The following is a 14957-nucleotide window of genomic DNA, read 5'->3' as shown; positions in this document are numbered from 1 at the left end:
TACAGCAAACAGTACTAGTATTAGTGTTGAACTATAAATGACTAGTGATATCAGCAAGAGCTGAATGTAGTGACATTAGCGTTGAGATAACAAAATGATAGTAGTATTAGCACTGAGCTACAGTTAACTGTACTAGTGTTAGGGTTTAGCTATAAATGACTGTAGTGGTATTAGCATGAGCTAAAAGCAGACTGTAATGGTATTAACATTGAGCTAAAAAACTACTATCAATACTGACCTTCAAGCTGACTGTGGCACTAGCACTGAGCTAACAAATGACTGTAGTTTTATTAGTACTGAGCTAAAAGCTGAATGTAGTGCCATTAGCATTGAGCTAACATGATTGTACTATTAGCACTGAGCTACTGTTAACTGTATTATTAGGGTTGAGCTATATATTTCTTTAGTGGGAGTAACAACGAGGTCACGAGGCATTTGCATTGACCTAACAAATGATTGTAGTGACAATAGCACTGAAATAAAAGCTGATTAGTTGTAGCTGTACTAGTATTATGTGGTCTCAGCATGAGTTAACAGCTGACTGTGGCAGTATTAGCGTTGAGCTAACAAACGACCGTCACCAATGAGCTACAGCTGACTGTATAGTAGTATGTCAGCTATGCTAAATCTGTTCAAGCACTGCAGGTTATTTTGCGATCCCGGAACTTACAAAAGTAAAAAAAAAGAAAACTTTCACAAGAGAGTAGCAGGCTGATATAAAAGCATAACAGACATATTGGTCCACTGCTGGTTAGCATTAAGGATTATGGTTCTGTTTTAAATCGACGCCGAGCGTGCGCCGCAGGTTGCGCCGCGTCGCGCACCCCACGCCGTGCCTGACAAGCACCTCCCACAAATTGTAACTACGCGCCAACAGATCGCAGACCAACGCAGACCGAGAGGGCTGGGATTGGTTCGCTTGGTAGCAACGCATTTCCGGTTCCGGTTCGTGAAGCAGTCCTGAACTTTCAGCGCTCTTTTCTTCGTGTATGTGCGATTTATTTTGTTTAGTTTTTTTGCACAATAGTTGTCCTTATCTCTTTGATTCACTGTGACCGGATAAACCATTCAGGAAAAGATCGCACCCCCCTAGCGCTCGCGGGGGGTACTGCACCACGGCGAAATGGAGTGTCGGAGAAGTCCGGAGGGTTCACGATGGCGTCACGGCAACGGCGTGTGCTCTGCGATGGTTTGACGCAGAACCATAATCCAGCCTTTAGGCTCGCTGTGCTCTGACCGCACAACCTCCACCCCACCAGTTTAATTTGATTGCAGTGCCCCAAAACACATGTATCAAGCTGATTTGTAGTTGTAGTTAACGTCAGATTTGCAACTTCCAATTCAACAGCAGCCCTTTTACAAACTGTCAACCTTAAAAGCTACAGCAGAAGCTAAAGACTAAAAGCTGACAGAGAGAGAGAGAGATCTGGAGGTTTTTAATTATCCGAGGACACAGCAGTTGAGATGAAAATAACCTGTAGTCACTGTTTTTTACTTTTTTTTTCATTTTTCTTTTTCAAACAACATCAAAAGGATTCAATTTGTTCATGTATAGTCATCACAGCTGATGCTGTGACCTTATATGCCAGAGGGGAAAAAAAAAACAACAACCCAGGATGTCAAACAATTTTTTTAATGCACTTGGGAGTCATGACTGTGCCACAGATCAGAGAAAGGGTTCAACCAAACTCTGTAATTGGCAATACAAGCCCCTGGTCAGACCGGTAAGAACTTAGTGGTCAAAATGACCATTAGTGTAGCACTCCAATTTTATGGTAGAACAGCCAGACAAAAACTATATTCTCTAAAAGCACTTGAATGAATAAAAGGCAAAATCCTTTGATCTCATAAAACCAAGTTTAGACTATTTGGCCACAATTCTTAACAGTGTGTAGGAAGGAAACCAGGCGGAGAGCATCATCTCCTAAACAGTACCATCCCTACAGTCAGATGAAGGCAGTATAAGTCTGTAGGACTGTTCTTATTTGACTGTGAAAAACAGATGCACGCATAAAAATCTATCTTCATTAAACAATAACCTGAAGAATGTCACAAAAAGAATATAAAAGCCTTTAAAAATAAAGGACTGGGCTTAAGGAGGGTAAGCAAAGAAAACCCCTCTCAGACCTGAACCCAGCACAGCATCTCTAGAGCAGTGATTCTTAACCATAGGGCCGCGGCCCACACTTGGGCCGCGAGCGCCATCTAGTGGGCCGTGAAAGAAAATCAGTTTTGTAGGTGTGGGCAGCGAGGGCCGCGGGACTGCATAGCAACTCCCGACCAAATGAGGAGAAGAAGACCCTCAGCTAGCTGTACGTGTAATAGTAAGAGAAATTGTGTGTATTTATAGAGAAAATCCTTCATTTTGCACAGAGTACGTTTAGATCCGCCAGGATCAGGGATCGATTACTTGGGTCTGCGCCCAGAGCGAGCGAGCGCGGCATGATCATTTATCCCGGCGCGTCCCCGCGGCCGGGGAGGTCGGTGCCGCTCGGGCTCACCAATGAGCACCTTCACATGTGCATGAGATTCTGACACCATCCAGACCAGATTTAAAGTCCTGTCAGGAGAAATTAGAGCTCAGTTCTCTCACTGAACGACAGAAAGTGGGGACATAAGATTAAGGGGAAGAAATAAAAACTGCAAAACTGTTCAATTGTTAAGATGTGTTTATATTCATTTATTATAAAAATGTGTTGAAACAATTAACAAAGAAAAGGGGAAATTCAAACTGCTGGTAAAGAAATAAAATAAGATAGCATTTGGAAAATAAAATAAAATCTATTTTATTTTTAAGAGAAAAAAATATGTGTAATTGAAGTTACACATGTTAATGGGCAAATATGTACTTTTTTAATATAACAGTCAGATGCAGATGTTGATACAACTATGAGGCTACTTGAATATATATTATATTATTATATTTATTTATTTATTATGATGTTCTGGACCTTCGCTTGAGTAAATTTTCTCTAAATGGACCTCTTAAAGTTGAATACCCCTGCTATACAGTGTTAACATTTAACGGGCCCCGGGCCACTCTGTACTGAAAAAATTGGGCCCCAAGGTCAGAAAGGTTAAGAACCCCTGCTCTAGAGGGACTTAAAAATGGCTTTAAACCAAATGAAAACCAAATGCGCTCTGTGCCGCATTAAATGTAGTCCGGGCGAAATACCTGCTTTGAGCTGGCAAAGCACAAGCTCCTCTACTTCCGCTCCGCGCTCAACTCAACTTCAGCTCTGCGACCAACCAACGCTTTTAATAATCGATTTTATCGATTCGTTGTTGCAGCCCTAGTATACTACATGTTTAAAATGACAGATCAAATATTACAACGTAACACTATTCTGTCATTTTGTTTAATGGACAACTAAGTTATCCAGTAAACTGTTCCAGTCTGAAGAGAACTGTGACATCACGGACCCAGATCTCTTTAGCAAAATTGAAATCATGCTTCATGTGTTTTGCTCTTAAAATGAGCAGCACCAGGCTACAATACTGATTTCAAAAGAGCACACATACAAAAAGAGTGGTAAAGTGGAGTGAAGTGGCTGACTCCACCCCCTAAAACCCTGCCGCTATAAACACAGCTGTAAAGACATTCTGCATCCCTGTGGTATTTTCACCACACCATGTCAGAGACATTCGGTTAAAATATCATGAATAGGGATGTGAACTGTTAAGAATTTACAGATTCTGGTTCCATTTTTGATTCTCGTCCAGTTATATACAGTAGAAATACAGTATGAATGACTTTGATTACATTAACACTTTAATTTCAAGAATGCACCATATTTTGCACTCGACTTTTTGACTTAAGCTTAAAAACAGGAAGCTTTTCAAATGAACATTGTGAAATAATATACAATATAAATACAATCGCAATTATCAACTTTTGGACCTTAACAATTTTTTATCAATTTAGTATCACTGCCACAAACAAAACATGCTGAGGTCATGAGGGCTGCTACCCCGCAGCATTTGGATACACTATTTGTCACAAACACAGGAGATATCATTGGCTTGGTGCTTGCTGCTAGTTGTGTATGCGATATAGAAAAGTACCCTTTGTCCACAACCACACAAATGCAGTGCATATCAGATCTACCCACTATCTCTGTTCATTAAACAGGATACCATCAAACGTTGGCAAACTGAATTGTGGGTGCATTGCATTGCTTTAGAAGCCTTGCTTGAGTCAAAATGCGTTACACAGCCTCGATCCTTGCCTTTCAATCTCTACATGGAGGGTGAGCCAATAGAGAGCAGAAAGGAAGAACTGATGATTGCTGTGTACAAATAATTTGCCCATCTAATATGACCAGATTCAGTCATCACATTGCAAAAACAACCCTCAGAAATGAAGCCTTGACAGAAAGTGTTGAGATAGTGGGTGAATCTGGTTTTGCATGAATGTGGTTGTGAACAAAGGCTTCCTGAGATCCTCGTTAGATTAGATAAAAGCTGCTAAGAGAAACAAAGAATGCATTGTCACATCCTGAGGAAGAAAATGAACTAGCCCTTATTATTATTACAATATTACATATACGGTTGTGGGTGAGCGGCCTTGTTTCAGCTTTAATCACAGCTCAAGTACTCAAGCTTTCCTGTCAATTTTCTTCTGACCTATAACAACAAGAGCGAGCCAGTGAGCCACCGCCCACATGAGCGTGGTGGCTTTTCTCTTTCCATTCGACAGATAGTAACAGCAGCCAGTAAAAAGAAGGTGAACACAGATATGACCAGCCTTTCCTTGGGAGGCCAAAATTACAGATAAGAGAGACAATTGCCAGGAGAGCAGAAACATCAATTTCAGAACGGCTGCTTTTCCTCTTCTGCCGATCATTTTTCTTGCCAATGCACAGAGAGAGAGCATAATGAGATGAAAACAGAGGAGTGGGTGTTGCCAACTCACATCTGTTTTTCTCTCTTTTCAGTCCTTTTCCCCTAAAGGTGTGACAGATTCCTCTTTGATCACTTTCACCCACATTAATCAACATTAACAGTGCTGTGTAAGGCCACGCTCTACACAGTACCCTGTCTTTGTCAAACGCAAAGTCAATTATCACGTGTGTGAATGAGAAACTATAGCAGCTGCTGTGATACAGAACCGAGTGGTACTCTTTTTCAACCACGTCTGGATGTGCTACCTTTGGGAGGCACGGCGAGGCGAAGGAACAAGGTTTTTTCTTCCTAAAAATAAGTACTAGTGAGCCTGTTTTCTGTCAAGTCCTTGAGTCTTGTATTGTTGGTGTCAAGGTATTTTTTTTGTTATGTGCAACAATTCTTTATGGCTGATTTTCTTTTTTTTTTTTTTTTTTTTTAAACAAAAAACAGAGCCAGATACAGGTGTGAGGATGTCAAAAGGAATGAAATATGTGTTCAGCTTCTCTCAGAATATCGCAGTGAGGAGACAAGAGAAGACCAAAGGCAGAGGGGGATGAACGTCTGAGACATACAGAAACTACCTAGCTAAGAGAAAAAAAACAGACAGAACGTTAGAGATGGAGAACAGAAAGCAGTGGAGCCGAGAACAGCGTGTGAGATATGTATAAAAAAAGCCTCCCACCAAAGCTCGGTCCCCTCTGATCAGCCTTCCTGGGTGGCAAATTAAGATGAGTTACTCGGTACGCTGGTGGGAGTTAGCGGCTCACCTGTATCCATTTAGAAAGGCCTCCCCGTTGGAGACTGGGATGTCTCCTGTCAGCATCTTGAACGTGGTTGTTTTCCCAGCTCCATTGATCCCCAGTAAGCCGAAACACTGGCAGACACATTGGGGAGGCGTCCGTTAGGAAAACAGACTCGGGAGAACGGTGCTCGCATGGCATTTCAAACATTCTCCATGTCCTTTATGTTTTGAACCATTCATTAACCTGCGTGATACGCCGCATCTATGGACTTTGTGAAGTTCTATTCACTGCACATACAGTGAATGGAGCTACAATTTACACTTCATGCATGACTCGTTCAATGTCTCGCAAAACAAATTGATATTCTGTACACAAACAAAACAGACAGTAAATCAACACACAGGAACAAACTGCAACCACACCGGCGGTCCCCAAAGCCTCTCTTCCTGGCTCTGTAAATTGCTACAACAAACACCATCCCAATGCTGTATTTTCTTCCCCGATGCTACTGATTTTTACAACTTCCCCGTGGCAGGAAGTTGCCTCCCGGCAGAGCCCGGCGGTCACGTGACCCGCCTTAGGAGCTCTGGCATAAATATTTGATTTCTGTCACTCATTGATTCTCCGTTTGTTTGTGACCTGCGCTGGTGAATGCATAGAGGAAGGCTAAGCTTGATGTAAATAATGCATGGAAATGCACTGTGTGATCAGCAGAGCTCCGTGAATCACAATATTCCGCTGGCATTTACATTGGGCTTTGAGTAAACAGTAGCGGCGAGGACGGATACCGGCGGAAAGCCCACTGAGCACGAATGACTGTCAGCTTTTGAGATTGTGTTTAAATCAAACTCCAGTGTGTGTGGGGAGGCGTTTTAGCCATGCGTGATGTACGGCACGTTATAAAAACATGCTTTGCACTGACAGTTGGTCCATTGCCACAATTGGTTGCATTTCACTAACTTGGTTTCTCATTTCCAGATTACAAGTAAACAGGAATAAATTGGGTCTGCACGCTCTTGCTTTGCCGTCTCAATCCCTCCTCTGCTCTTGTCTACGTGTGTATTCGTGGCACACATGCTTAACAGTTGTATAATGACATAAAATATGAGGAGATTACTCCTTCTTCTGATGCCTTCCCTTAGCGACATTTGGAAATATTGTGATTTGACTCAGAGCCCAACTGAAATCTTCGAGGAAACAGAAGGTTGTAATACTCTGATTGCAACAGATATGCAAAGCGAAAATGAAAAGCTTTTTCTCCTTGCAAGTGTTGTGGGAGTAGGAAGTTCTCCGACATGTTCAAATTCAAATGAAGCGTCGGTTTGAAAAGTTCCCTGTGCAATCCAGCAGCATCTGGCTCACCTCTGCAGCAGGTACGCCCACACAGAGCCTGTCCACAGCAGGGGCGCTCTTCCCAGGGTATACCTGCAGCGAGCAGACAATAAAATGAATCAACCGACCAGCCAGAGAGAAGGCGGGAGGCAGGAGAGGGTGGGGAGCAGACGGTGAGGAAGATAGTGGAGTGGATGGCAGGAGAAAATACAGAGCGATAGACCAGAGCAGCAGGGAGGAGGTGAGATGGAAGGAGCAGGTGGCAGGAAAGGGAGGAGAAAGAGAGAGAGAGAGTTGGTGAAAGTGGAGGAGACAAATTTTAACAAGAACAGATCATTTGCAATATTTAGAGCGAGCCAGATGGGAGAAGCTATTAAAAAAAAGTTACACACTTATGCAGGAACCAGAAGTAGAAGATATTAAAGTTTGTATTTGAGACTGCAGCGACGGTATTCATGAGGTGATCAGTCTTCACTTTTGAGTACCACTTTAGCGAACTCAATAACCAGCAACACCCAGGCTGTTTAAAAACCAAAAAAGGCACATTTGGTAATGACCAAATCATTTGAGGAAGGCTTGTGCAAATTAGCACAAAAGGAAACTTGTTGACAATCAGGAGCAGGGAACAGTAAAAAGCCTTTTCACAAAACTGTCATGACACCTTGGTTAAAGACTTTAATTCCAGGTTTAACTACACCCAAGTGTCTCGCTTTTGGGCTTTTAGGGAGCACAGAAGTGAACATTTTGAACTTTTTGCTTTTTGGCCTTTCCCTTCAGGGGTCTCCCCAGCAGATCACATCGTCCTCTGTCCCCCCACCCAACTCTGTTCCTCCATCACACCCATCCAGAAGCCTCCTCTTTGTTCTTTCTTTCCTCCTGCGTGGCAGCTCCATCTCCAGCCTCCAAACCATCTAACAGTTTGTGTCCAAACTCGGATAACAGCCAGTAATTGCCATTTAAAACCCTCGATTTCTACACGAGGCTGCTGTTCTGGAATTGCCAGGACAAGAAACCAGCGAAGATCATATAGTTGTTGCAGTAATAACTGTTCTCACTGTTGTCATGCCACTTGCAATTTTTAGCCATTTTTCTATGATTTATCAGCCGTAACTGGTGTTTTGCTCCCACAGGGCTGTGAGACACACGTGCCATCTGTTGGGCCCGCGCAAACCTGGGTGGGTAAACGCTATCACTGTTACCCTCCATGCTGTTCCCGTGTTAAGTTGCTTTGTAATAAGTTCTGCTCAAATGTGACACCTTGTTTGTGAGTCTAAAAGTATAAAATCCTTGCGTGAATTCATCTGCATCACAGCATGAGTCACTTTTGGGACGTTTTCATTTAATACTGAGTTGCTGTATTTGCTAAAATGAATTCAAACCACTTTTAAAAGCTGCTTTTAGCTGACGGTGGACCGTGTGTTTTAGGGTTTTATTGTGCTGAGCTTGCCGAGACGAGCCGCCTGTGAGAAGCAGTTTTGTTTGACGAAGACCTGCAGTGAGAAGTCTCTGGCACTAGACAGAGTACACACTCACTGTATAATGACATTTGAAATGAAAAGATGGAGGTTTTCATTGACGTATCTATTTATTTTTCACAGGTTGTTGGAGTCCTTTCATACAGGCATCTGCAGGCTCAGCTACGGACCAACCTCATTCATGCACATTTATTTTCAAAGCAGCTCAATTAAAACTCTCTGCACCAGAGTCAGCACACAAACCTTGACATGTGCTGAAATGTATTTGTCAAACTCTGCACATAAAGGCCAGAGTATATGACAAACTTGGGTATTTATTGCTTATTGGAGAATATAAAAGGGTTTGAGGAGTTGTCAAACTGGCATGAAAGCACACTTTTTCTTGCTTTTGCGCGAAGGAAAAGAGAAGGTCTTTGTTGCTGTACCTGAAATTGAAAGTTAAAACACTAAACATTCGCAATCAAGGACAACTATGCAGCCTTTTGTGCTATGATGGAGTAGTTATTTTCATATTTTGCAAACATACTTATCTGCGAGGGTTTTGTGTGCACCTGTGTGTTACAATCCACCATCAAACCGGAGTTTCTTAACGTGAAACAATACGCTAGATCTCATCTATTAAATGAGTCTGCTGTTTTGGGAATGCGTACTAATAGATATAAATTTAAGACAGCCATAAAAACAAGGATATTACATTAATTCCAAACGAAAAGCATTTAATAAAAGCAGGTACAGCAGAGATGCATCATTCTCACATTTCCATCTGTCAGCTTTTTGTGTTAATCTTCAGTGCTAAAACTACATCCAAGCAGGTGGTACGCGTATGGAAGTCAGGATTTAAAGAATAATTCCCCTCTGACTCGACCACAGCTGTCACGATAAGCAGGCCAGCAACTAATCAGATGAGAGTCCAGACGCCGGGGGTTATGGCGTGTGTCGTGCATCCCATAATATAGATTTAGATTTTAAAACCTTTAAGCTTTGAGTGATGTATTTAAGGCTTGATTCACGTGAACTTGTATGTTTTTCTCATGTTTTGTCAGTCCTTTTATACAAAAAGCAATAAAGGAGAAAAACAGACACTGACTTGCATAAAAACTTGGAGTGAGCAACCTTTGAAAAAGCAAACCTGTGCAAGTTTCCATGCTGCTCTTCCTGCAGTTCATCCCAACTAGAACATCTTAATGTAATGTAACTTTAGTAAAATACTTTTTATTTATTTAGTTATTTTATATTTTTGAAGTCTAAAAAGAGTAAAAAAGCTTCCTTTTCAACCATAATTCTACTACTGTTTTAATAGCAGCTGGTTTAAGGGGTGGAGTCAGCCACTCAGCTTAACTCAACCTCCTCTTCTGTGCGATGAGCATCTTTCAAAATCAAAATGTTAAAACTTTGTGCTTTTAATTGATTAATTTAATTAATGGAAACTGACAGGCGAAGCTCTCGATTTACCGGTCAATCTACGCCCCTACCCTCACCTATGGTCATGAACTTTGGGTAGTGACCGAAAGGACAAGATCGCGGATACAAGCGGCCGAGATGAGTTTCCTCCGCAGGGTGGCTGGACGCTCCCTTAGAGATAGGGTGAGGAGTTCGGTCACCCGGGAGGAGCTCGGAGTCGAGCCGCTACTCCTCCACATTGAGAGGAGTCAGCTGAGGTGGCTTGGGCATCTGTACCGGATGCCTCCTGGACGCCTCCCTAGGGAGGTGTTCCAGGCATGTCCCTCCTCCCTAGGGAGGTGTTCCAGGCATGTCCCACCGGGAGGAGACCCCGGGGAAGACCCAGGACACGCCGGAGAGACTATGTCTCTCGGCTGGCCTGGGAACGCCTTGGACTCCCCCCGGAAGAGCTGGAGGAAGTGTCTGGGGTGAGGGAAGTCTGGGCATCCCTGCTGAGGCTGCTGCCCCCGCGACCCGGTAACGGATAAAGCGGGAGAAGATGAGTGAGTGAGTGAGAAACTGACATCTACAGCCTATGACCGGTGCAAACTTGCCCCCGTGTCTTTTTTTCTCTCCTGTTATAACGATTGCAACTTGTGCGCGTTTAGGTGCTGCCCTAAAACCATACTACCATACTGTCCAGTCCACAACTTGGAAGCAACATGGAGGGTAGTTCAGTCCTGAAGACCAGTCAGCAAGATCTTATAGCAAACACAAATGCACTTCTAATAAAGTAAAAAAAGGCTTGTTTCAAGAAAACTACAAACTGCATAAACAGCCCTTCTAGAAATAAACCTAATATTCCATAAATGTAGTCAAAATTGTCTCATTTAAAGCAAAAATATTTTTCGCTGACAGGGTCAGGAGAATTTTCAGTGTGTCTGTTAATTGGACACATTTTGGATTACTGACGATGGCAAAGAATAAAAAGAAGTCAAATGTAAACACTGTTTAAAAAAAGCACACAAGTTACCAACCGCTACGCAGCTACACTGAACGGAGCACAGGCGCTTCTCGCTGATGTCGTCATCATGTCCTGGGAGTATCTATGCTTTCCACAGGTGATCTACTCGTACTCGTTTTCGGGTCTGTTCTGTTCGACAGAAACGCAGGCAGAGAGGTGAATTTTATGGTTAAAGTCCGCAAAGCGTTTTTCCTCCATCGTCCTCTGATCAATGTTCAAAACGACCCGCTCTTGGCTTTGAGTGCATAAAATGTGACTTTTCAAAAGATAAAACATTTTTAAAAATTTCATTGGTCTTCAGTAAAACATTTCTTCAGTTAGTTATTTGTTAATTTTTCTTTAGTTTGCTTTTTTTTTAAGTAACTTAAATAGTAAATACCCTTAATAGTTGATAAAAATCACAACGTCATGGACACTTTCATGAGAAACATACCCCATCTTTGGTATCTGATCATATTTGCAGAGCAAACCTTGACAGCAAACTCTGGGGGTCAGTTTAAACACAAAGTAATTGTTCATTAATCTTAATAAAGGTAAAACGTTAAGTAATTGTGATGTTGAAATGAGGTCAGAATTGCCCAGTGGACACTGTGTGCTCCTCTCTTCTGAGGCGCAGCAAAGGCAGCATGAGATTTTGGGTGAGAGGTTATGATGGGTAAGTTAATTCTACTCTCACCTGGAACTGTTATGTCATTGTACCTTGCAGATCAAATTGGCAAACTGAAATTTTCAGAACTAGGACACCCTGAACAAATTGTTTTACTTCCAAACACAGATGAGTTTTTTTTTTCTTTTCGTAACATGTTCTCCATAAATAAACTCAGCTGGTCCGACTCAAATCATCACGACTGGTGAATCAGTGTCAGGAGGGACTGATAGCAATTACTAAAAAAAAAAACAACAACAGGTGAGAAAGGAAATAAAAAAAGAAGCACTCAGTCTAATTTTAACCACTTGAAGCCCAGGAGAGCACATTATCACTTTAGCGTACACGTAGCATGCCAAGGTGCCACTCATCTCCCCGTCTGCCAAATTGAAACATCTGTCACAAGGTTCTGTGAAACTTTTCCTGTCAACTTAATAAGTGCCAGGAAGGTTAAACTGACAGCAGTGGGCCTACAAAACGATCACAGGCAGACACACTTCCATTGCAGTCACCATCGATTACAACACAGGCACTAATGCCGCAGCTAAGTGGAGGCTAGCAGCTGGGGCACGTCGCAAAACTCTCTTGTTTAGAGCTGCAGGAAAAGGAAGAGGAGGAGCTGGACTCAGACACATGATTGATGGCCTGTCGATCGGTTCAGAGGCATGCTTGGATTTATGACGGGGTTGAGCCTGTGGCGGATGGCCACTGAAGCCGTGCACTCATTGATCAATTTGTTATCTACACCCCCAAATGGATGGGGCACAGCTGTTGTGGGAGTCAATGAGGGCACCGCATGAAGAATCCTGATGCCTTCTGCCAATGCACTGCTGTTTTTCTGCAGTGACGGGCCAATGAATCCCGTCCCAGAGACGGACTGTCAACTATGAAGGTGTACAATTACTAAGCTGCCTCAGATTAGCAGCAGTTCAGTCAAATCTTTGGTATTCTTTTAAAACTGTCAGCAATACAGTAGATCTCTTTGTTGTGAAAATGTTTGTTTTTCACAAGAATGCTGTTAAAAAGTTAAGCTGAAGTTTTGGCTGAGAAAGGAACACTCCTCCAACGCTCCACAACTTCTCACCTAGCTCGATGATTTGTATTACATTACCCTTCAAACTGTTTCACCCTGCACTTGTTCAGTAATTACCCAGGAGAGTGTTGTGCACAACTGTGTGAATGAGCAATAAGTGAAAGATTAACTATGGTGAGACTGAGAAGACCAAGGGAGTAAAGGAGTGAAGAAAGGTGGGAAGAAGCATGATGGTGTTAGATCATCCAAATGTCTGCATTGGAGGTGCAAAGCGGGCTGCTGTCGTGACACTTCCTGCTGCCACGCTGCCCACAGGGAGGGAACATCTGCCGACGGAGGAAACGTTAATCTTGCCAGTGCTGAGATGCACAGCTCTACAGTCTGCACGACTTCACCTACTGCAACGAGGGGAGGGTAAGAACCCAAACCTTATGCCTCAAAAACATGCTGCCTCGTTTGATTTTTATGCCTATTTTTCATGCAACTTAACCCTGCACATGGAATCATTTAGGTGGAAAAGAAAGTTTTGTGAAACTCAACAGAAGATATCGGCGACAAAAGTCAAAGCAAAATTCTGCCTGGATAACACTTTTCATCATCGTCATCGACGTTTTACTCAAAACCTCACGACGGTCATTCACCAGTGTTGGAACATCATGGAAAAGTTGAATAAAATCTTTTTCTTATTTAATTATGAAACAAAGAAATGTAATATCAAAGGCAGGGAAAAGCATTCAAAAGATCAGACAAACTTAGCAGCAAGCAAAAAGGTGTTTGTTGGGATTCATGAAAAAGAAAAGGAACAAAGTTCATCACTTCAGAAAAAGAGAAAAAGCGCTTTTGTCGCTGGAGATGACATCTCAAACATAAAAACACAGTGCCACATTATTCTTCTGAGAGCCAGAAGGTCGAGGTTCTACCTCCAAGTGTGTTTCAGATAAAAGAGGCTGACTGCGGCTTGCAAAGTAAAGCTCTTTAAGAGAGCCATTTACCATTTGAAAGAAATGACTGAATAGCCAAAGTCTGGAGTAAGACTTTGTACCTAGGCAACATACCTTAGTGAGGTCACAGATCCTCAGCAGGTCATTCTGAGCTTTGCCTCCGTACACTCGCTCACGTTCCCGCGCCACATCCACATCCTCTTCTTCCGCAGACAACGATTTTGCTGAAATGAGCCTGGCAGAGAGGGGTCACGCACCGTTAAAAACACCCCTGAATTAGAGTGAACATACACTTCCTTGACAGATTATTACAGTCAAAGTTAAAGCACAAGCAAAAGAAAATTCTCTGCAATTTTCATAAACAGCAGAAGTCACAGGCATTAGTTTCCATGGCAACCTTAACTTTGGACTAAACCACACACACAAACCCACATTCAAAGAATGTCTGGTATTGTTTTGCCGAATGCATTCACAGTTCAAGAGATGTTTTAGGGTGACGAAAATAAATGGTATGCTATTATTTAGACTACAGAGAATGAAGAGAAATGGTTTATCGACTGGATAACAAAACTCAACACTGTTAAAACTACAGACTGCAACCAGAAGGGACATGAAAAGCATTTTAACATCATAGCAGGTGGAGATGAATGTCATGACTTTCATAAAATTAGCAACAAGGTCAGTTATTTATTTTTGGAAAACTGGAACATTCCTGCACCATCCCTTGTCACATTCTGTCATAAATGCTCATCTAAGCTGCAACTCTTAAACACCCCCACCTCCCAATAACCCCTGCAGAAACAACTGAGCGAGACATGAGGTTTGTGAGGTAATTCATAAGCAGCGTCTTCTGTGTGACAGTTGCAGTTTGCAAAAAAAAAAACCACAATTGACTGTTACGTTGCTGATCACAGCTGGTTGTACCTTGGTTTGCAGAAGAACTTGTACTGGATGAGGATTGTAAACGCAAACATGACGAATCCCTGGATGGACATGGCGCAGAGGTTCTTTCCCACCATGTCCCAGCTCAGCGGGTCCTCAAAACGGTCCTCCCCTGAAGAGGAGAGATGAAGGGACCAGAGAAGACAGAAAACAAAAGGATAGAAGAAGAAAAAAGAAAACCTGTCATTTCACTGAACAATAGTGCTTCAATATTAAAACATTTATTACATTATGTGTTTATGTGTAGTTACATGATGCCAGTAACAGTGGCTGGTAAATAAAAAACTTCCAACTCACATGATGATTTCTAATTAACTACATTATGATGATAGGTTATTTCACCTCAGCTTCCAGCCTTCAACAGCAACCTGATTGGATGATTCAGCTAAAACATCGTCAGAGAATGATTTTTTTGTTTATTTTTAGGTTGATTTTTAGGCCAATATTATTACTATTATTATATATTTGTCTTAAAGCCACTAGTAATACCACTTCTGAGCATAAGGGGGCAGACAGATGCAGTTTAGACGCTCTGTTGACCCCCTGACAGTACT

The 14957-nt window shown here is 42.3% G+C and overlaps 1 protein-coding gene across 1 annotated transcript in view; it reads right to left on the bottom strand.

The window, feature by feature from the left end:
• The window catches only part of LOC133420618 (phospholipid-transporting ATPase ABCA1-like), a 278328-nt gene that overhangs the window by 50187 nt on the left and 213184 nt on the right, over nt 1-14957 (bottom strand). The window contains exons 41-44 of the mRNA XM_061710356.1: nt 14386-14515; nt 13576-13696; nt 6993-7055; nt 5655-5761 (exon numbers count right to left, since the gene is read on the bottom strand). Of these exons, the coding sequence (XP_061566340.1) occupies nt 5655-5761; nt 6993-7055; nt 13576-13696; nt 14386-14515 (421 nt within the window). The remainder of the gene's footprint in view (nt 1-5654; nt 5762-6992; nt 7056-13575; nt 13697-14385; nt 14516-14957) is intronic.

Source organism: Cololabis saira, chromosome 20 (assembly GCF_033807715.1).
Source record: "Cololabis saira isolate AMF1-May2022 chromosome 20, fColSai1.1, whole genome shotgun sequence".
In the NCBI taxonomy this organism is placed as follows: domain Eukaryota; kingdom Metazoa; phylum Chordata; class Actinopteri; order Beloniformes; family Belonidae; genus Cololabis; species Cololabis saira.
Note: the sequence above shows the minus strand (reverse complement) of the source record. Positions and strands in the feature narration are given on the sequence as shown.